The following is a 23668-nucleotide window of genomic DNA, read 5'->3' as shown; positions in this document are numbered from 1 at the left end:
CCTGTTATATTGCACCCTCTATAACAGACATGTCAAACTCGCGATGTCACGTGACATCACGCGACGTATCAGGACTGTTTTGCCATTGCCGGCAATGGGGTGGGTGCGCCTTCCACGTGACGCATCCGGCCCATGGGCCGGACATTTGACACCCCTGCTCTATAAGGACTCAGGGACTCATTTTATAACTCTTTATCTGACAAAATATTGTATCTGGAAAAATTGGATTTGTTTTATGGATAGCTGTTACTATCAAGACTATGATACAGTTTCTTTGAAGATAACTAAATTCTGCTATATTACCTGCAAAAATAGACTTTGGCCACCCATTGATGATCTCACCATTATTTCTAATACATAATATTACGTCTTGTCCTGTTTTGTTTTAATTTTTATTCTGGCCTGTGACCATAATAAAAGATTGATTCTGATCACATATCTATAATATACTACAAAACTTTTCAAGACATTTTGGTCAAACCACTACCTAATTGATGAAACTCAACAACACAAAGAACTTGTTCATCATCATAGAAAGAAGCTTCATTTCTCTGATCTACAAGAAAAGAAATTACCCAGCCTATTTCTTTAATGAAGGTAGACTGCAAATGTTTTATTGAAATACTAGAAAAGAGAATGGATGATTTTTTTAAATTGAATCAACACCCCTTGATCAATTTAATTTCTTCAAATAAGCATTTGCTAGGCCTGATTTATTAATAAATCATGAACTATAACTCTGAATCTCTACAAGTAATAGACTGTACAATTAAATGCAAGACAATATTTAGAGAAAATCATTGAGACACAAAAAGAAATGCACACTGAATGTTGTACTTAAAGAAAATTGGTATACGAGATGCTTTACTGCTAGGATATTACTCCATTTTAGAGGTCAGTTCCTTCTCTAAAAATTGTTAAAATATAACAATCAGTTTAGAATATTTTTCTGTATTTTGTAGAATTGTTGTAAAGCTCAATTGTTATGGAAAGCGATTTAAATAGATTGAAGCCCATTTTAAAAGCTGAATTTCCCTTCCAACTCTTTTAAAAAAATGTTATTAGATCTTACATTGCCACCAAGTATACAGGTAGTCCTCGATTTACAACAGTTCATTTAGTGACTCATGACTATTTTTCACACTTACCACTATTGCAATATCCCCATGGTCAGGTGATCAAAATTCAGATGCTTGACAACTGAATCATATTTATGATGATTGCAGTGTGATCACCATGTGATCACCTTTTATGACTTTCTGAGAAGCAAAATCAATGGGGAAGGCAGATTCACTTTAGCAAGTGTGTTACTAACTTAACTGCAGTGATTCATTTAACAACTGTGGCAACAACTGTAAAATGGGACAAAATTCACAACAACTATCTCGTGTAGCAATAGACATTTTGGGCTCAATTGTGATCATAAGTTGAGGACTACCTGTACAGGTAGAAGATAAAGACAGCAATTACTCCATTATCCTACAAACAACTGGGGAAACTAGTAGCAGACTCTTTCTACCAATCCACCACTTCTTCACTTTCACTGTTCATTGTCTTCCAATCTGTAACTCACCCTTCACCATCACTGAACATCCACTTTAGCTACTATACTGAATTAACTTTGAACATGGTATCTGTTGCCAGGATACTTTACACTAGGGAACTAGGGTTTGGAACTAGTCCACGGAACTAGTCCACTGCTGCCTCCACTGATCCACCGAGCTGAAAAGATTGGGGACTATTGCTCTACACTTCCTATTGAAGACTATGGATAGTTCTCTTTGCAGAAGAATGGCTTATTAAACTATGGAAATATGATCAATGTCAAAAACAGCTTGGATTTCAAAAGAATTTAAAGAAATTAATTGAGTTGGAGAACCATTTTTATATTATACCTCTATTTAGGAGCCGGAACCACATCTGAAATTTGGGGTTTTCTTAACAGAAATTACTTTGGTAAATTACAACTCTTAATATCAGTGCTGATCATTGTTGTTGATATTCATATATTACTTGGAGCTTAACAGCGATTTGTAGTTTTAAATTATATAGTATATTTAGTTTTTTTTAAACTACAATGGAATACTGTATTGCATTTTTAACTTAATTCATGATGCTTGAAAATTCCCTGTTAATCATTTTAATAAAGAAAAAAATAAAGGAAAAGAAAAGGTAATAATAAAAACTTAGTGGAAGCAGCAATTTTGTTTTATCTCTTGTAGAACAATGCAATTTGCCATTTGGCAAATTATCTATCTTTTTATTTTTATTTTTAAAAAAGGAAAATCTACATTTTGCTATAGAAAGCAAAAAAACAACAACCCACTACATTTAGCAAGAATAAATCTCTAGAATGAAAATATAATTGAATATGCATTTTTAAACAGAATGCAAATTGTCTCCTACACTGCTGCAAACAGTGTATAAGAAATACCGAGCCAATTATTTCTCTGTGTCCCTGAATCTTTGCCAAAGAACATACTTGTAGATGCAAGTTTTAATCAGGAAGTTAAGTGACTCAAGTGTCTGCGATACGGAAATCTTTTGAAGGGCTTGAACATTTAAATAACTTTGCTATAAATCATTTATATTGGTATTATAAATTTAAATAGTAGCTATCTTTTTAATTACTTTTTTCTCTTGAATCTTCACAGATCCTTACCTGAAGAAGCCACTATCTTTACAGAATGCATTCTTTATCTATCATACGCACTTCAAAAATTAGCCATACACAATGGACAACAATAACAAGACTAATGCTTTATCATCTAGAGTGCTATACAGTAGTCAAAATATGCCCATTTCTTATGCAACAAGTACACTCACAACATCTATATATTGCCAAAGTACAGTTTGGAGTCAAACTTAGAAAAATAAAAGTCTATAGATCATAGAAGGTATATCATTGACTATTGTTCTTTTCAATTCAATTATTTCATAATAGAATGGGGACAGCATAGATTCAAATCTATGCAAAGGAAATCAGTGTATAAATTTTAGAAAATCTCTTAACATTCCTCCAAACACAAACAACTTAAATTTTGATATAGTACTAATAATAGATACCTTTTTATGGTTTTTTTCACAATGAAAGATAGTAAAAGATTACTTGTACATATTTCTAATATTTCCCTTGAAGGTGTTAATGATATTTGCCTACTACATTCATACTGCAGTTTTAGGCTTGCTCATAATTGTGTGGAAAATTGCCACAGCATTTAATATACTTTTAAATGTGCAAGCTACCTCACACTCTTCTTATAAATAGGGTAAGGAATGAGGGTTTTCAATGTATATATACAAATAGGATTTGTTCAGAACTGCAGCTGAATATTACACTAAAATATGCAATTATTTTAAAACACTAGTATTTTTTCTCATTAATCCACGATAGCAGCAGCCTGTGGATAGGTTTTTACCTCATTAGTATGCAATTCATTTTTCAACAGCAGGGAAATTTTTAAATATTTAAAACATAATTTGAATACGGTAGTTATTTTAAACAATGTATTTATATGGCCACCTCAAACAAGTGACTCTGGGCAGCAAACAATCATAAAATCAGTTAAAATCAAACTACAAACACAATACAAAAAGTTAAATATGTACAACAGCTGAGAAAATTATAATCCCTAGATGTTAACATAACTAGGAAATGTTGCCTTTATGGAAAAAAAGACTGGGCTAAATAGATTCAAAAGAGTAATGATGAAAATGTGGGCGTTGCTTTATTAGTTGTAAGGGTAGAATGTTGAGTTACCAGCATAAAAGATACTTGATTATAGAATAGTGCTGGGTGTGGAGGAAAATCTTGACATGATAAAGGCTTACAAAGGCATGGAAAATAATTCAAAGGCTGTATTTAATAAGAGCAACCTGACAAATTAATATATTGTGAACGTAAACTGCCTTATGCTACAGAAGCAATTAAGCTGTATATATGTGCATATGTGTATACACATACATACGCATACATACACACACAAATATATATACACAAACCCTCAAATATATCTAAATTGCCTCTATAGCATCAGCAGCTTACATTCATATAGATACATACAGCTGAATTACATTGGTAGCATAAAGATACTGGAAATGCAATGTTGTTCAAACTGACTCAAAGATAAATTTTCTTGTGTTCAATGAAACTGTCTTCCAAGCATATTATCATTGGACAGCAGCAACAATTTGGTTGGGTAATATGTGAATTTATTTTTAAATTAAATATGTGTGTAAAAGTTGACCATTTAAACACTTACTGAACTGCCAAATAACTATTGAAGGAGGAACTATTTTTACTGTAGTTGTAATACTTTAGACTGGATATATGCAAAAACATGGCCTAATGCTGTCATATACAAAGAGATAATTTTCCAACACTCCAAGACTTAGATCCATGCAAGTGTAAGGGAAACAACTTCTATACTCCTCTTTCCTAACACATAATTTCCTCTATGTAAAGCTTTTATATAGAAATGTTCAAGTTGAAGTGGTACAATTCAAAGAAGAGGCTCCGAAAAAAGCAAAAGTTTTATAGAAAAGTTAAAAGATGAATATTCAGGCAGTTTCTCAAGCAGGAAAGGAAAATAAGGAAAAATAAATAAGGTGAAATATTAATGACAGATGGGGTGCCTAGGAATTTGTAGCAGTAGTATATACTGTGTGGAAATAATAAGGTGAAAATATAGGAGAAAACTTTAAAGTATTTAACAGGGCCACAGACCTTGTGAAGTACACCAGGTTTAATCCAATAAACCAGTATCACAACAAGCCTGTTAGCAGCCTTTAATGTCTTACCTGAGTCATTTAAGAAATACTGCAGCAAGGCTGACATGCATGTATGTTCTTTAGAAAACAAGTGATAGATAGATAGATAGATAGATAGATAGATAGATAGATAGATAGATAGATAGATAGATAGATAGATAGATAGACAGACAGACAGACAGACAGACAGACAGACAGACATAATCATTGCAGTGATTTGTTACTGCTTCTTCCAGAATGCTTTTCTGACTTTCCATTCTATATTATAGTTCAGAAAATCTCCCATCCAAGTCCTAACCAACCCAAATCCTACTTAGTTTCTAACCTAGGCACAACTAGCCTTATGCCACCACCAATTGAGAACTTTACATTTGAAAGTAAATCTCCTGAACTCTCAGAAGCTAATGCAATGTCCTGATTAGGATGAGGGGAAGTCAAGTTCAACTCCATATTCAGACATGGAAAAGCAGGAAAGTGACTCTGTGCCAGTCACCATCTCTCAGGTCAGCCTACTTTACAAGGTACAATATCTCAGATTCCCGGAGAAAAGAAGTATAAATCTAACCAATAACAACGTAGAAAAATTTTCTAAAGCAAGCACTCATTGATTTGGGGGCAGCAAACTTCCCTAGTTTTATTTGCCTGCAGTCATGACAAGAGGTTTTCGGATTTACACAAAGCTGTAAGTGATTGCAGAAGTTGGAAGCCTTTATACGGGATGAATGAAAACAATCTGGGTCCAACAGAGCTGCCCTTTTTGGATAATTTAGGCCCCGATCCTGTGCCCAGTAAGACGAACTCTGCCCGCCGAAATCAATGGGGCGAGGCGGCTGTCGGGAATTGCAACTTCCCCTTTACCAAAAGTAAGCCAATGGGATTCCCTACCCACAAAGGCAGGCATGTGGCCGCAGACAGAGGGACCGCTGTCGCCCAGTCAAGGCCGGCTCTCCCTCTGCCCACACCCCAGGGCGCGCTCCGGACTTACCAGCTGCCGAGCCACATCGGAAGAAGCCATGACATGAGGGGAGGGGTCACCGCGCGCCAAAGACAATAGAGAGGGAGGGTGGGAGCCCGTGCCGAACTTCCAACTCCAATCCCAACAGCTGGAATGTAACTGGTGGCGATGAGAGGCCGCGCGGAAAGGAGGGCGGGACCAAGGCCCAGCCAATCCCGTTTCGACGGGAGAAAGATGCTGCACAAACCGCAAACGAACGTAGGGGGAGAAGGGGAATGAGCGGCACTATCTTCTTACGGGGGAGTAGGAAACCTACTCTCTCAATGTGGGAGGAGCGCCGCGAGGGCGTGGTTTCGGGCGAGCGCCCCGACCTTTTCTTCTCAGCGGCCAGCTTCTTTACAGCCTCTCCAGTGCCGAGATTCATGAAAGGGAGGGGAGGGCAGTTTCGAAAACGGCAAATAGGCGCCTCCCTGTTTCCCTCGCGGACGTCACGTGAGCAAGGAGGGGACGCGAGCTCGGTGGGGTCCAACAACCGAGGGAGGGCGGAGAAGGAGAAGCCGGGCTCAGGCGATGCCGTCGGGCGTCTTGTGGCGGCGACGATGCCATGGCGGGCCAAGCGAAGGAGTCAAGAGGGGATCCCGCGCTGAAGGCTAGCGGTCGGAATCGACGAGAGAGGCGCCGCCAACGGTCCGTGGGCGCCTATGGCTGCGTCGGGGGAGCTGGACCAGGACACGGTGCTCCGCTTCCTGGCAGAGCGCGGAGGCCGGACTCGCAACGCCGACCTGTTGGAGCATTTCCGTGGCTTCCTCATCTCGCCGGACCCCGACAGTCGCGCCCGGGCCCGCGAGCACTTTAAGCAGCTGGTCAACGCCGTAGCCACGGTGCGGCAGGAGCCCGGCTCTGGGACCAAGTATGTGCAGTTGCGCAAGAAATATCGCGGCACTGCCGGCAGTCGCAAATCCGAAGCAACGACGACGGCGGCGGCGGCGGCCTCCTCTCCAACCGAGAACGGCTCCGGGACTGTCGGGCACCCCCAGGACACGCCGCGTCCCCCTGGCGCTCCTCGCGGCGAAGGCGACGGCGACGGCGGGGACAGCCAGGATGGAGGAGCGGCCCGCGAAGAGAAAGCCGGCGCCGAACCGCTGAAGGGAGAGAGAGTGGCGAGAGGGGATCCCTCTGCCGCCTCTGGAGAGCTGCCGCCCGAGGAGAGCGACGCCGACGCCGCCACCTCAACCTCAGAAGCACCGCCGGAGCCGCTTTCACCCCGAATCCCCCAGGCACCTCTGGCGAGCCCAGACAGCCCGGGAGAAGGAGGAGGCGGCGGCGGCGGCGGCGGCTGCCGGGAGGAACAGCAGAGCAGCCCGCGGCGCCTGGAGGCGGTCCCGAAGCCCTCGGGCGATGCCGAGCCTGAAGAGAAGCCCGGCGGAGGCACCGTTGAGGCCTTGCTCGAAGAAGACTCGCCGCCCTCCGCCAGCCCGGCTGTCGGCGCCCCGGCGGGCGGAGCCTCTGCCGGCGCCAACACACCCAGGTGTGGGCATAAAATCTTCCGGGAGCGGATGCTGGGCAGTTCCCCTCAGCAGAAGCGCGGCGGGCTCCTGCACCGCGGCGGCAGCAGCAGCGGAGGGAGCCGCGGCGGGGCGGACTCGGACAGCGGCTCCCTGGCGTCTTCGTCGGCCGAGGACGAGGGCGGCAGCGGCGGCGGGGGCTCGGTGGCCTTGGACCCGTTGGAGCACGCCTGGATGTTGTGCGCTTCGGACGGCCGCTGGGAAAGCCTGGAGAGTTTGCTGAGCTGCGAGCCGGCGCTGTTGCCCAAGCGCGATTTCATCACGGGCTTCACGTGCCTGCACTGGGCTGCCAAGCTGGGCCATCCCGAGCTGCTGGCCAGGCTGGTCAACTTCGCCCACCGGCAGTGCCTGCCCGTCAACATCAACGCGCGCACGAGCGGCGGCTATACCGCGCTGCACCTGGCCGCCATGCACGGCCACTTGGAAGTGGTGAAGCTGCTGGTGGGCGCCTACGACGCCGACGTTGATATTCGGGATTACAGCGGCCGCAAGGCCTCGCACTACCTGAGCCGGGGCACCGCCGAGGAGGTGCGCAGCCTCGTCGGGGCTCTGCAGGATGAGGTCGACAGCGGGGCGTCCAATGGCAGCAGCCGCTGGAGACTTTCCAGGGTGCTCCCCTCTAACCTCATTACTTACAAGCTTTCCCACCACCATCACGGGGATGAAAGGGAATCGGGAGAGGGGTCGGCGGCAGCCAGCAAGAACAAAGAGCTCAGTAGAAAAAGCTCTGGCAGCGGAAGGATAAAACCCCGACTCAACAAAATCCGATTCCATACTCAAATCATCCATACTACCCCTTCTTTCCGGGGGGATGCAGAAGAAGAGGAAGACAAGTCCCTGAAAGCTTCCTTCAAGCTCAGACCTAAATCCAACATATTTGGTTAAAAGAACAAATGTGTCCTTTGTTTATGATGGTTTTAAAATCAACCCTAAAGGTGATGCCTTCAGTTTCTAAGCAGGCTTAAATAGAATATTTTGATTTGGAAGTTTTTAGGTTAAGATATATTTTAGGGCTTCGTATTCAGTGGTTAATCGAACCAAAATTGAAAACTTTTTAAAGTTTTATATTGGCTACATAGATCTGCTGTTTCTCCAGTGTAAGCGATATCTATTGAAACATTGAATTTCTGGGCTCTTATCAAATTAAATTTGCATATGGTTGGGGCTTGCAAGGAGGAAAACGGTACTTATTAAAATTCATCACACATAGAAACTTATAATGGGGAGAAGATAATGCTTTAACTTTTCTTCATAAATTTTTATTTTTGTCAAAGTATTCAACATACTTATTTTTTAAAAAGCCAAATGAAACATTACACATTTGCAGAGGAAAAGGAATTTAGAATTTGCACTGGATGAACAGGCAGGTGTGATTGTTTTACTGATTGCCATGTAAGACAATTTCAAGATTAGCCTAGTCAGATTCCAATTGAACCAGGTGATTAAACCTGCTTAGGGAGTATATGTGCAGGAAGAAATGGGACAAGGGGACAGTGTAACCATTCTCAAGGTCCTTTCCAAGTGTTTTCTGTCACCTCTCATGTACATTAATATGGCAAGGCAACCTGTGCTGCCTTTCCTTTTTTGTCAGAAAAGACATGGATTAAGATATATATATTGGGAAATCCATATAAAATGCTATATGATAACTGTGATATAGGCTGTATTAGTTATCCAAAATATGTAAACTTGATGGGAATTGTGCCATTGACTTAAAGAATATTCATTGCACCTAATTTGTAAAATTATAGTTTTCTAATGGTACTTTTGAGCTCTGACCTTTGACTATGATTTATTTACTGAGTGCAATGCCTTTGGGGATGAGGTACTAACAGATAAAGTTGATTTGGTTTTGTTGTGAGACAAGACATTGATCAACTGTTATCCTACACCTGAAAACTATTTAATTTGAAAAATAATTTAAACATTCCTCTTGAATGATTACAGTAGAGCAATGGTAATGAGCATGTAGCATAACTTTTTTATGTTGTCATTTCTGTAAACAATATAGTCATTTGGATAAGCTGTCCTGAATATTAGTTCTAGTGTTTTGCCATTACTTTGTTCAATATGAAATGGGAGTTTAGAATTTAAGAAAAATCTTAAAACCTTAAGTAGATCTCTTAGCATTTTGGAACATTGCCAATTCAGAGATCAGGAGACCATAGAACAGGGGTGTCGAAGGCCGGACGCATCACATGGAAGCCGCACCCACCCCATTGCTGGCAATGGCAAAACTGTCCCAATACGTCGCGCGACATCACGTGATGTTGTGAGTTTGACATGTCTGCAATAGAAGATGGTCTAGTGAAATGAAATGCCAGTAAATATAGTGCTTAGCTTATAAATATGTATATAAATATTGCTACAGATAAAGTCAAGCAGTTCCACAAGAATCCATATTTATATCACTGGAAATGAAATGTAAATTATATGGGTGTATGCTTATCCAATCTGATATATAAGATACAGAAATCAAAAAGCATGTGATTCATTTGCTGATGCATGTTACAGAATGTTGGAGAATCTTTCATTGCTTACATTTTGCTTTACAATTCTTTTTTTTTTTAAGTGAACAAACCTGTGATTTTTAAAAAGCACAGAATTCTTTATAGTGTGAAAATTAAACACATTTTTTACTTTAATAGTAATAGTGTCTGGAAAGTTAGTAATATTTTTAAAAATATTTGTTCCAAATGTAGTGATTTTTATTAAATATGTACTAGCACTTTTTCTTCAACGAGTATCTGGGCTGGTCCTCAGATGCTGCTTATGTAACTATTAACAATTCAATGCTGCCAAATAAATGCAGAACTAGCTAAAGAATGTTTCCAAATTAGTTTTCAAATATTTTGGAAATGATAGTTTTATACTGATTTAAAGGCAGATTGTAGTTCAGAAACAATAGTTACTACTGTTGTTTTAAATATATTACAATAATATCACAATTACCATAAATTGAAAAGTTGTATTAAAAATAAAAGTGTATAGCTGTCCCTTCTGTCATTACAACTATCTTTTTGAACGTTAAACGTCATCTAATGATCATGTATTGGTAATGAAACTTTATTTTAATTTTCAGCACTGTAGGCAGCTATCTATACCCAACTAATGTATAGAGTATAATTTCTACCTGGAAATTGGAAAAAATTGTAATGTTATCTTTTTTTATATTCTTGTCAGAAACATGAGAGGAGTTTGACAAAGGTTGTAATGATATCCTTATTGAGATATATAATAGGGTCTAAAAACTTTGCTGAAAAGAACTAAATTGCAAAGAATTACTTACTGTACAATTGTTACACTACTTTGGTACTTTTTTATATACACAACTAAAACATGCAAATGTGTTTTCAATTTTAGTTTATAAGCTATAATTACAGGTGCCTTTGTTAACCATTGCAAACTACAAAGAAAATAGTTTATTGAGGACTTCTCTTATTTCAGTAGGTTAAAGGCCACTAGTGTCTTACCAACATACTATTTGTAGCAAAATAAATATTCCAAAGTGTCATTCTGCGTTATAGCACTAAAGGTTTTATAATTTTAGCAAAGATTATATAAGGGTTAAAAATTTTGTGGTGCAGAATAGTGTCTGAAGCCCAATATTACAAATCTTACTAAAAGAGCATGAAAAAATTTCAACTTTATCTGAGATCTCAAAGACCACAATACTCTATATCCCCCCCATCCTTTCTAAAGTGTTTGCTCTGTAACATATTTAAATTGCTCTCTGTCATATTTATAGCTGAGGTTGTATTTTTGTACATGTGTATTTAAATGTTCATCTGAAACTTAGGTCTAAACAATCCATCTGAGAATCACAGAAAATATTGTGAATGTATTCCTCAAACAGCTGAAACTTGTTATCAATGCATCAATTTCAGAAATTTTAGGCACTATTTTCTGTATCACAAACTAGTAATAGAGGTACAAGAATATGTAAATATTATTTGACATTGGAGCACAATGTAAATTTTGAAAACTTACAGAAGGTGTAATACTTTGATTCTAAATACTAAAAACTAGTGTCTTGTGTATAGGTTGCATTTTCACAACTACAGGTAGGTGTACATGAGAAATTAAGGTCTGCAAATTGTAGAAATATATGAACAATAAATTTTGATAATACAAAATTCAATTTGACTTAATATGTAAATTGCACAACATGGAGAACACTAGCAGTGTTTTGCTCAAACCACAGTTCATATTTACCAAGCACAAACATGTAAGTCTACTTCCCACTAATAGAAATGTTTTAATCTTTGTGACATAACTGGCATACCAACATTTAATATAAAAAGAGACTTACATGGAATGAAACCTGGAATCTTGAGCTGTTTCTTTTTGAGGAGATACAAAATCAATGCTTTGCCCCATGCTCGCCTGCTATTGAGGTTGCTTCAACTTAATTCTAGCAATCATACATGGGAATAGGTTGTGGTTTTTTGCTACCTTATCTTTGAATAGAGTAGAATTTTGCAAGACTGTCTTAGTAAAACTGATTATAAAACATGTCTGAATGAATGCTTGAGAGAAGAATTATTGTACAGCTAACTTTTTAAATTATCATTGTACTTTTCATTTTGGAATTATTTGTACTCATTTAATATTGGCTTTGTTGAACTAACTTCAGTGGAAGTCCTACACCTCTTACTTTAACTATACTTGTGTCACAATGTTCACAATAATCAAAATTATCTGCCCAGGAAAAGACATAGCAACTGAAGTTGACATTAGCATACTTTTTTATGGAGGCTGGATAGCATTGGGTCTAGAAACATTTTCTATCTTTGGATATGGAATATATCCCATCCAGAACATATACATTATTTTAATATTCTAAAACCAAAAGGAATTGTTATTGCACCATGTTGAAAGATTAGAAATTCTTCAAGTGCAAAAGTTCACACATTGCCATAATTATTTGCTTATCATCATTGCATTATTCTATTGAATGTGCAGGACTAATAATACATTTTTTTCTTTTTACAACCCTGTAATCCTTTAATTTGGGGTAGAGTCCGGGTGACTGAATGGAACTGTTTATTGGCCAGATGCCCTTCCTGAGGCCTACAAAGAGTTCATAGCAGATTTGTTTGTTTGTTTGTTTATTTACTTACTCCTTGAGAGAAGTTCAATCCTAGTCACTGTTTAGGATTAAATTCTTAACCTTCCAAGTGGGAGGTGAGCATGTTTACCACTAGGCCACCACGCCACTCTAATGTTAATACAAATTGTATATTGTAAGAATAACAATGCCTGATATTGTATTAGTCTTTTATGAGAAGTTTGCATTAAACCAAAAATGAAGAGAGTTTCAAAAGTACTTAGAAATTTAAAAAACATTTCTTAAATCTACATTTATTGATTGCTTGCCAGTTCTTTACGAACATTATTTCAGGCAAAATTCTTCCTTCATAAAGAGCTGGTGCATATCAAGCAGCAAAAAAATGAGTCAGAACATGGGTTTACACATAACAGTAAGCCAAACTCTGATTCAGTTTTGAGGCTAACATATGTGAATGGAGCCAATTGTTTTTATGCAGTAAATCTCAAACAAATGTGACATATCAGAAAATCATTAGTTCATCTTGACCTTTTTTCTTAATGAGGTGACCTTACACAAGCTTTTCTTTCTTAACATTTGCTATTTTATCTACAGTATCAAAATATAAATTTTACTGGATTGTTTCAAAACAAGCCATATGGAGCACTTTGCAAACTTAAAACACTGTTACAAAATACTTTCAAGACTCAAATCAGTTTTGTTCTAACAGTAATTGAGCTGCAATTTTTACTTGTTAAGAATAATAGTACAGACTTATTGATGTAAATTGAAAAACTAAAATTGAGTTACTTTACAGAACTGTTATTTCATTAAAATATAAAGTAACACCTAGCTCGCTATCCCAAGTGCAAATTGGTCCATTTAATTCTGAAGTGTTCCCCCTTCCATAAACCAGGGCAGAGTGCTAACGAACATCAATCACAGAAGCTGTTGCATGTTAGAACTGCTCATTTCTTGTAGTGTGTCTTTTATATTACTACATCAATTTTGTTCATGCGTTATTCATGAGCCTCTCCTCCATCCAGTTTCCAAGCTCTTATTATCAGAGTTACAAAACTTTGGAATGTAGATCCAATTATCCTCTTTCTGCCAGGGCATCCAGAATTGTTTTAATTCTACTCCAAAACAGATTCGAGGTTAATTCAGTCTGCAAAATTGTCTCTCATTATCCTATCCTGTAACGCTAGTTTTACTTCAGTCAAACCTGTTTTTAAAAATAAAATGATGGAATCAGCAACTGTCCCCTTTGGGCCCAAGTGATGAGAATGATAAAGTTGATGTTTTCTTATCAGTCTAGAAGGAATAAAGAAGAAGGGGAAATCCAGTTGGGAGGGGGGAGAGGGGTAAATGTGGTTTGGACAAAATATCAGGCCTTCACTGTAAACCTGTAAATTACCTTCTGGAGCTGTGTTTAATGTAATCTGTTTCTGGAAGTATTAGAACTCAAACATAAGTGGGTCAAAATTATTTTGAATTCATCACTGAAGCGTGGGCAGTTTTTCTTTCTAATCTGGCAATTTTGCCCAATGCTCCAATCCCAGAGCTTTCTGAATGCACGTCTCTCATTTTGATATTTCCTTTTTGTACTCATTATTTCTCAAACCCTATTCTCCAAAACCTATCTGTATTCTAAAATACTGTACTACAGTACTAAGATACTGATAATTTTCGTCCAATTTTCAACTAACTATTTTTTTTAGGAAATGTCAAAAGGTAGAAGGTACCAATGAAGAATATTTGTAGCTCAGGGTTGAAATGAGGGGCCCTTGGTGCTCTCTGGGCTTGCTTGTTTTCTTGCAGACATTTTATTACTCTAACTAGGTAATATCATCAGTGCTAGAAGGTAGAAGATAGTCAGGCTACAACTTCAACAGGGTCCTGGAGGAAATTATCTGGAATCACTTCAGGCAAGATACAGGCTGTACTTGAATACAGTACCAAAACAGCACTGGTCACACGTTCAATTAACCTCTAAAGGGGTACCATCAATCATACATAATTAATATGTGCAACATTCATACATACAACTGCAGGCATAATGCTGTTATCAAGTGTTATCCAATATAGCACTTCAAGCATCGGATGAAATTAGTGTAATCATTTAAAAAAAAATGCAAATTCAATAGCTGAGTTCACAGATGGCCAGACTATCTGTGGCACATTCTTTCATCTACAGTGGATATAAAAAGTCTACACATCAATTTTCAATTGAGAAACAAACAAATCTTTTAGGGAGGGAAATAATTAAAAAACATACAATGACATGGTTGCATAAGCATACACTCCCTCTTATAAGTAGGGATGTTTCTGTGTTCAGAATTAACCAATCACACTCAAACTGATGGTAAACAGTAATTAGTACATACAGAATGTTTAGCTGATGTACCATCAACTAAAGTGACTCTGATCAAGTCCATATAAAGTTCAACTGTTCTAATAGATTTTCTAACATTTATTCAGTTGAGGCCTGGTCTGCAAAGAGCTTATAGTGCATCAAAAGGATCTCATTGTTGGAAGGTATCAGTCAGGAGAAGGTTCAAAATGGTACAAAAAATTTCCATGTCATGGAGCACGGTCAAGACAGTCATCAACAAGTGGAGAAAATACCAGGTAGTCCTCGACTTTCAACATTTCATTTAATGACCATTCAAAATTACAATGGCGCTGAAAAAAGTGACATGACCATTTTTTCACACGACCTTTCTAGCATCCCCATGAGCATGTGATCAAAATCCAGACACTTGGCAACTGGTTCATACTTATGACTGTTGCTCTGTCCCAAGGTCATGTGATCACCTTTTGTGAGCTGACAAGCAAAGTCAAGGGGGTAGCCAGTTTCACTTAATAACCGTGTTACTAACTTAACCACAGTGATTCACTTAACAATTGTGGCAAGAAAGGTTGTAAAATGGGGCAAAATTCACTTAACAAATATCTCACTCAACAACAGAGATTTTGGGTTCAATTGTGGTCGTAAGTCGAGGACTACTTTTATGGCACTATAGTGACATTGCCAAGAATTGGATATCTCTCCAAAATTGATGAAAAAAACCAAGAAGAAAACTAGTCTGAGAGGCTGCCAAAAGACCTACAGCAATATTAAAGGAGCGTCTGGAATTTTTGGCAAATAGTGGTTGTGTACTACATGTGACAAGAATCTTCTGTATTCTTCATATGTCTGGGCTGTGGGGAAGGGTGGCGAGACTGAAGCCTTCCTTTACAAAAAAAAACCCCATCCAAGCCTGACCACGTTTTGCAAAAAACTACATCATGTCTGACAAAAGTATATGGGAAAATGATGAGACTAAGGTTGAATTTTTTGGCCATAATTCCAGAGGGCTGTGAACAGGAGACGTCCTCGCAATCTGACAGATTTGGGGAATCAAGCTATTCTCCAAAGCGCCTGAGGGCAGGACAAGAAGCAACGGATGGAAACTAATCAAGGAGAGAAGCAACCTAGAACTAAGGAGAAACTTCCTGACAGAACAATTAACCAATAGAACAACCTGCCTCCAGAAGCAGTGAATGCTCCAACACTGGAAGTTTTTAAGAAGAGACTAGACAGCCATCTGTCCGAAATGGTTTCCTGCCTGAGCAGGGGGTTGGACTCGATGACCTCCAAGGTCCCTTCCAACATTATCATTATCATTATCATTATCATTATCATTATCATTATCATTATCATTATCATTATCATTATCATTATCATTATCATGATGATGATGACTGGGAAAAGATTCTCAAGGCAAAATGTGCCATGCTATTATTCTAAAAGACTGGATGCTATCATAAATCAAAAGGTGCTTTAACAAAGAATTAGTTTAAGGGTATGTGCACTTATGCAACCACGTTATTGTACGTTTTTTAGTGTTATTTTCCCCCCTAAAAGATTTCAGCTTGTTTTTAAATTGAATTGTATAGCTTACAGTATATGTTGCATTAAAGGTGGAAAAGTGATTTGTCTTAGTCATATCTGCAAAACCTGGCATTTTAACAGGGTGTGTAGACTTTTTACATCCACTGTATCCTTCCACCCAGTTTTTATTCCAGGCCCTGATCACAACTTCTGCTAATGTCATCTGCATTTTGCTGCTGTAATATAGAGTACATAATATGTTTGTTTAGAGAAGGTGACAGGACTAGTTCCTTGAAGACAGATTTTTTTTAAAAAAGATTTATATTTGGATTAACCATAATTGCTGCAATTGCCAATATTTTTGTAGATCATAAAGCTAAATGTTACAATTAGGTGGCAAACTGTTAATTATATATCAATATCAAATATTGAATTATATTGGAAGTGTTTGAAAGTGGATGAAGATTATTGGAAATCAAAGCATTATTCTTTACTGTAATTTGTATATAAGAAATTATTTTAAACTGTAACCTTACAATCAAAAAATACTTGACTCTGTGAGGGGTGTACATAGCCTTAAATTCCAACAGATGGAAATTAAGGAGCTTACCACAGCTATATCATTCCATTGATTGATTGCGATGTTAGGACTATAGATTGCTTTGTATTGATAGGATAGAACAAAATACACATTCGATTCTCAGCTAGGATTTGCCTTTCAAAATTCTTTGCTCTTCACACCTTTGACTATCTCAAATCTGAAAAAATGCATGCATCACCTTTAACAGAGATGCTTGTAGGTATGCTAATTACTGATAATTGTGGTCCATTTCTGAATTGTAGATAATATTCAAGAAGGTTGGTATAAAAAATTATCACACCTGCAATCATTCCCAGATTGTTAAGAACAATTGCTTCTTGAAGTATGGGAATGAGATGGATTATTTTCCTCCTCTAGGAACTCAAGTTGATCAACTCCCTTCACTTTTTATAGTACAAAATAAAACATTGCTCAGACTCTCTTGTGATGCATACCTGAGGGACTGGCTAGGGTGAGGTTCTCAGACACTTTTGGGAGATTTATATAAATGTTTCCTAGGTGACTCATAGGTTTTGCAAATTCACCACACATACACTTTTATACATAAATGGTTCAGTATGTGAGTACCTGCAATTAAAATAATTTTGTCCTTGTTTTACCTCATGAAATGACAGCAAACAGCTATACATCAGCTTTTATTTAAAAAATAGAGCTATATGGAAATCAAGTCCAATCTTTTAAGGAGCCACACCTAAAACATAGACGCACTAAACAATAGGATTTCAGTAAATGGAAAAAGTAAGGTTCGTTATCCAGGACTACTTTGCCTGTTCAGCTCAACTGTTGTTAACATGTGCACACAAGCTTCAATACGAAATGAAAAACCAAAATATGATTGCCAAAAGCCCTCTTGGAAAGGACAGTAAGCTGATGCTCAGAATCATCAGTCTAGAAACCATCCCCAGGGTTTCTAACCAATTCCCAACAGCTTTTAAATTAGGTAAGAAAGTCTGATGTCACTTAATGCTCACCCCTGCCAATAAATACCACACCTGCAATATCTGCTTGCCCACACATGCACAATAAAAGTATTGTTGCACCAGGTCACACTGCCTTGTAAACTGTGTTTCCTTATATTTGCATACAACAGAGACTGCACAGATACTAAAGTATATACTACACGGCATTCTTTGCTTCTTAGGAAGTCAGCTTCACCTTACAAAAATATACGCCTTTTAATATGGTAAAATGTATTAGTCAGGAAAGAAGCTACTGACTCCTGATTTATAATACTTACTAATGTTTTAATTAAGCATTTTAGTTTATGTTTTTACAGTGTCAGCAGAAATTTTAGAATACTACACATACATTTGCTTATTAGTGAAAATTATGAAGCTCAGTTGGGTATCCAAAAACAGCTTTTTCTTATTGCAGATGTTTTGAATTGCAACTCCTAGACTTACTTCAGTATATTAACTGACTGTGATTACTTTTTTAACATTTGTAAAAGTTTCTAAACTAAACTGAACCATAGAGAAGATGCTATCTAAATCAATTCTCATGCTATTTTTAAAGGGATAAATTCTTTAACTTGTATATTAAAGGTAATTCTATTTATCACATAACAAAGCTCAATGCTTATAAAATCCTGCTCCTTGTATTTAACGCCAAATTTTTTCCTTAAAAAAAAATCTATATTGAACATGCACAAAATGTGAAATATCATTCTTGGAATATGGACAGTTTATACATGGGGAAATATTAAAAATAGCAATTTTGAATGTGCAATTTAAATAATGTATTAAAATAACCTTGTTATTTTAAAATTAAATCTTTCATGTCCTCAGTTTCTACTTTCCTCCTCATGCCTTTAGCAAAGGACAGAATAGCTTGCTTGTTAAGCAAGACAAATTAGGCAATTTGTGTGACTCACATGTCTTTCCAAATTTCCAGTATAAATAAAACACCTCTCTTGCAAAGATAAATGCATGAGCTTAAATGGGCACTTAGAAAACCTCCCTCTCCCATTATGAGGTCATTACTGAGACTTCAAAACATTGCGTAGTTAAAATGAAACAATACAGCAACAGGGGATGGCCTATCAATTTGCAAACTGTATTGTTAGTAAACTTTCAAAGTAGAAAAAAAATTGTATCTCATCAAGGCATGTATCTATCAAAAGCAAACTTGACTTCCTACACCTGAAAGTAAGAAAAAAACAGACTTTTGACTGTATAGAAAAATTAGAAAATACTGTAGACATCTTTTCCAGGTTCAAGCTATGGGACTCTTCGGTTATTCCTTAGTACAGTAGTGTTTGGAGAACATGCTTTCTTCCTACAGCTTGTTCTGATTTGTATCTGAAAGTGCCATTGTATCATATCATTATAGTTATAGGAAGGATTCACTACAAACTCTATAAACAATGAAAGAGAACTTTATTAAATTCAGTCATTCTTATCTACCTTCAGGAATATATGAATACATCTATAGTCTGTAGAAAGAAAACATTTTGATGGTAATTGGGATAGAAAGGAGTGGAATGTATTTTGGCAGCAAGAGAACAAGGCACCCTTTTATTCTATGCCTTAATATATTTAGAGCTTTATTATTTCTTCACTGTGAAATCATTAATGTTGTCTCATCACCACATCACCTTTTAAAAACAATTAGCTAAAAATATATAGGACAGCCCAACTTTATATCTACCTAACTGCCAAATTGGTTAGATTTACCAGAGCTGAGCTGAAAATTCCAGATAAATGCTAAATGGCAGCATATACCCAGGCCTTTCCATATCTCTACTGATATCTAGTGTTCTCCAAGATTTTTGCATTGAAGTTTGGCCATAAAAGCAGGAATAATTCAATTTCAAGAGAGACAAGGCACAAGCATTCGTAGTCTTTATGAGATTATATTGAACAACACAGAAAATAAGCCATTAATTCAGCTGATTCCATTTGTATCAGTTGTACTTTTCCCTCTGTTTTATTTCCCATTCCATTTCAGACATCCTCTATCAAGCAAGCATATTTTCTAGGCTATAAAATTCTTGCTAAAGATGGAAAGGGCTGCTGAGATCCCAATGTTACCCACTGTATTCATGGGCTCTTCCTATGTTTTATCCCAAAAACTAGGCCACCATCAGCTTTGTTCAGATGGATATGAGAAATTTGTCTCTGTTATATTCGTATCAGGTTTGTCTCTACTGTAGTGCTCAAAAGTTTGGGAACTCTTTTGAATTTTCTGTATTTTTGCAAAACCGATCCATTTGCCACCTGAGTCCTAAAACTAGATAAAGAGAACCCAATTAAACAAATCTGAAAAACTTTATACTTCATTGATTTATTGTGGAAAACAACCCATCTTTATCTTTCAATAATGCAGACTCACACAATATGGTAGGTATTAGCTGTTGATCTGATAGCTAGAAGTAGAATTGATTTTTAAGAATCCTGTTTTATTTTAAATATTTCCAGTCCCAAGAAAACTGACTAGTACTGAATGATATTTCTGGAAGAGAGAAAGGATTTGTACTTTTGTTAGCATCTATGGCTGCTTGGCAAACAAAAGCATATTCCAGTCTTTCATTTTAGGAATTAGGGAATTATACTTCTGAATATCATTGATAGATTTTAATGCCATTGATAATGAATGCCTGGGTTTTTATTATTGCTTCTAAAAGTAACTGGCTTGTAATTTAGGATGCTATGTACTTGCAGCCTGCTGGATAATTTTCTAATAAAGAGCAGTATATCAATTAAATCAATCATACCAATATTATAATTGTCATCATCTCCTGATTCAGGAAAAATTCTGTTTATATTAAGTCAGAAGTAACTAATTTGTGATCCCCCAGAGGCAAATGCAGGCCATCAGCCATGTATGATAATCCACCATAATCTAATAAGCCTCTTATTTATTTTGGCTGTGATTGGTGAATCACACTTGTATCCAACTGATGGGCCTTGTGTTGCCCAGACCTAGATTAAAATTGTCAGTATCCTTTGATACAGTAAAGAAAGGCTGAGAAAGCCAGAGGTCATTTTCATCAAAGGCAATAAAGATTGGAGCACCAAATTAGGTGGCAATGACTGTCCCCTCCCCCCCCCATCTTCTTGTTCTTCCAAGATACAAGCTATTAATGAAGTGAATTGGGACCTTAGGTTTAATGTATTTATTTCAATACTGCTTCCTCTGGTGAAATTCTTGGAGGTTAAAACAATATATAAAAAGAAAAGGAGAAGGGCGGGGTAAAAAATTCAATTAAATAAATAAATAAATAAATAAATAAATAAATAAAAGTACATCTTTTGTTCCCCAAAAGGTTGCTGGCCTTTGCCTTAGGGTTTAATGATAAGCTAAAACTATAGATAAGCTTTCTCAAAGTAAAGATAACTGATCTAAGGAGACAGCCTAAATTATAAATTAGCTTTTGAAATGCATTCCTGAAGCTCATGTACCTTTGAAAGGAAACAGTTGGTCAAGCACCACTGGGAAGACACTCTTAAAACTCAAAAATGTATGAAGTATTTGAGTTTGATGAAAGTGCAGAAAATACTCTTTTCTCATAAGTACAGTTGGAAGTGCACATTTAAATTATATAGATGTTACAGTCTTATGTAGAACTTTATTTAATGCAACAGAGTGATATTTTCAGGGTGGTATCACCTTGTGTTTCTATCATTTAAAGTAAATATAGACTGCATAGTAAAATCTCCGGCTTTCTTTAATACTCTCAGTTGTGCAAACAGTGAAGCAATTTCAGAGGCTGAACTAGTGCATATTGGTTTAAAGGGCAGAAAATGTCCCTTTTTGCAGCCTGCACTGCTTTCTAAACACTGTGTATTCCTGCAGGTTGTGTATTCATCTCTGAGTGGAAGGTTCTTTTAGTTTTACATACCATATAGTGAAAAAATATTCTTTATATCTCAAGTCCTGTTACTATGATAAAATTCTGTTTGATCATTATTTCATTATACTTAAATATATCATGTATGTGAATATTATCAAAGTGCAGCCTAATAGTAACAAGCTCATTAGTGGAGTGCAATGAGTACCATGCATCCTGCTGAGAAGAGATGTTTCTGGTATGCTTAGGAGAAGTCCAGCACCCTTGCTACCCTTTAGTATACTGTTAATATATAATGCCTCCCCTAAAAATCCAAACAACAAAATGCACACAAATGACCAATGAAACTTTGAGAAAGATGGATTTATTGTAACAATATAACTAAGGTTCTTCCCTTCTTTCCTGGACCCCTATGTGCACTTTCCGAAGGAAGGCACAACTAGCAGTTTGGGAAACTCTTTGGGGGGGAAATGAAGGGGAAACTCAAAAGAGGCCAATGAGGAGTGATTTCATTGGCTTGATGTTTGATGCCAAAAATACCATTTAGAAAGAGGGAATGGAACTGAGCACTGCAGAATATGTTAAGTTGTTTAATGCTATATTTAGGAACAGGTGTCCTTCCAAAGTTTGGCACTTGATATTTGGAAAAACTCTGGGCCCTGCAGATAATCCATTCCCCTATTTTCTAGAATCCTTCGCTTTGTCTCCCTGGTTTCAATGGGGCCTTCAAGAGAAAATATGTCCTGAAGGCTTTGCAGCTGCTGTTCCACTATATAGGAACTACTTGGCTTTGTTTGCATATACTCAGGCAAATATGCACAACATGAAGTAAGGTTGTGGATAGAGTATGGATTGAGGGTGAGATCAAGCAATATATTTTACTTCTCTTTTTCATGGAATTGGAATGACGGAAATTGGCTTCCCCAGCATAGTGATTCTTTGTTCCTTGTTCCTGGAAAGGTTATTAGTTGCACTGAAGATAGATCAGCTTCAAACTACTTTTGATAGGTTCAGGAACGGAAACAGTGAAGGCAGTGATGGGATTCAGCCGCTTCGCATCATTTCGGCAGAACCAGTAGCTAATTTTTTGTTGCCCAGGCCCAGAATGGACTTCCAGAAGCAGCATCCACACAGAGAACTAGTTGTTCACATATCTGAATCCCACCACTGTGTGGAGGTGTCTTTCATCTTCATAAGCCTTGCCCAATCTGGTTTCTTCAGGTATGTTGAAACTACAATCCTGACAATTTCTGGTGAACAGATCAGGATTTCTGGTACTTACGGTGCCAACAGGAGTGGAAGATGCCAGGTTGAGATATGCTGTTTTACAAAATTATACTGAATTGCCTGGTAGGACATTAAGTCATAGGGTTAACAGAGCTTATGCAATGCCACTTTCCTGCAATGCTTAGGCAGGGAATCATAGTACCAGTAGGAGACAGCAAGTTTTCAGGAAAGCTTATTCAGCTTAATTTTGCTTTGCTGAGTAATTGCTGGGCTCTATGAAATATAGTTTCCTGAAAGTATTTGGATTCCTACTATATATTGCTGCTTTTAAGTTGTTCTGGTCTTTTCCAGCCTGTTTTTCATTCTATGTACAGACTACATCTAACAGAAGACAGTATCTTGGGAATTGGGAAGATTGTTGATCTAAACCAGTGATGGCGAACCTTTTAGAGACTGAGTGCCCAAACTGCAACCTAAAACCCACTTATGTATTGTTGGGTGCTGGGTGGGCATGGCCCATTGGGTGGGCGTGGCTGCGGTGGTATCAGCAGACTGGGTGGGACTAAAAAGTTCAATCAATCAATTCCAACTTTGCGAGATCTTTTCTTTTCCTGTGAGAAGTTGAAAGTGATTGAACCTTTTTTTTTTTTGCACACGGCAGCAAAGGCCTAAAGTGAAAAGGTTTTATAAAACCCAGCTGAAGGCCTAGGACTGGGGCGATGGCGCGCGTGCCCACAGAAAGGGCTCTGCGTGCCACCTTTGGCACCCGTGCCATAGGTTCACCACCACTGATCTAAACTGTCTGAAGACAAAAGTTTGATTTAATTTCTT

The 23668-nt window shown here is 37.8% G+C and overlaps 2 protein-coding genes across 2 annotated transcripts in view; one reads left to right on the top strand and one right to left on the bottom strand.

Annotated features, from left to right (window-relative positions):
• The window catches only part of LOC107287921 (septin-10), a gene marked incomplete in the record, with an annotated part of 50475 nt that extends 44581 nt beyond the window's left edge, over positions 1 to 5894 (bottom strand). The window contains 1 exon segment of the mRNA XM_015816481.2: positions 5756 to 5894. Coding sequence (XP_015671967.2) covers positions 5756 to 5785 — 30 coding nt within the window.
• Positions 5895 to 6426: 532 nt separating this feature from the next.
• On the top strand, positions 6427 to 8175 carry SOWAHC (sosondowah ankyrin repeat domain family member C). Its single transcript, XM_015816480.1, has one exon. It carries the CDS (start codon positions 6427 to 6429, stop codon positions 8173 to 8175), a length of 1749 nt encoding a protein of 582 aa, XP_015671966.1.
• Positions 8176 to 23668: the final 15493 nt, after the last annotated feature.

This window comes from Protobothrops mucrosquamatus, unplaced genomic scaffold, assembly GCF_001527695.2.
Source record: "Protobothrops mucrosquamatus isolate PMUCROS unplaced genomic scaffold, P.Mucros_1.0 scaffold455, whole genome shotgun sequence".
Taxonomy (NCBI): domain Eukaryota; kingdom Metazoa; phylum Chordata; class Lepidosauria; order Squamata; family Viperidae; genus Protobothrops; species Protobothrops mucrosquamatus.
Note: the sequence above shows the minus strand (reverse complement) of the source record. Positions and strands in the feature narration are given on the sequence as shown.

What these genes read in the sequence shown, in the direction of transcription:
- SOWAHC (XM_015816480.1), top strand. Translation starts at nt 6,427, where the DNA reads ATGGCTGCGTCGGGGGAGCTGGACCAGGACACGGTGCTCCGCTTCCTG.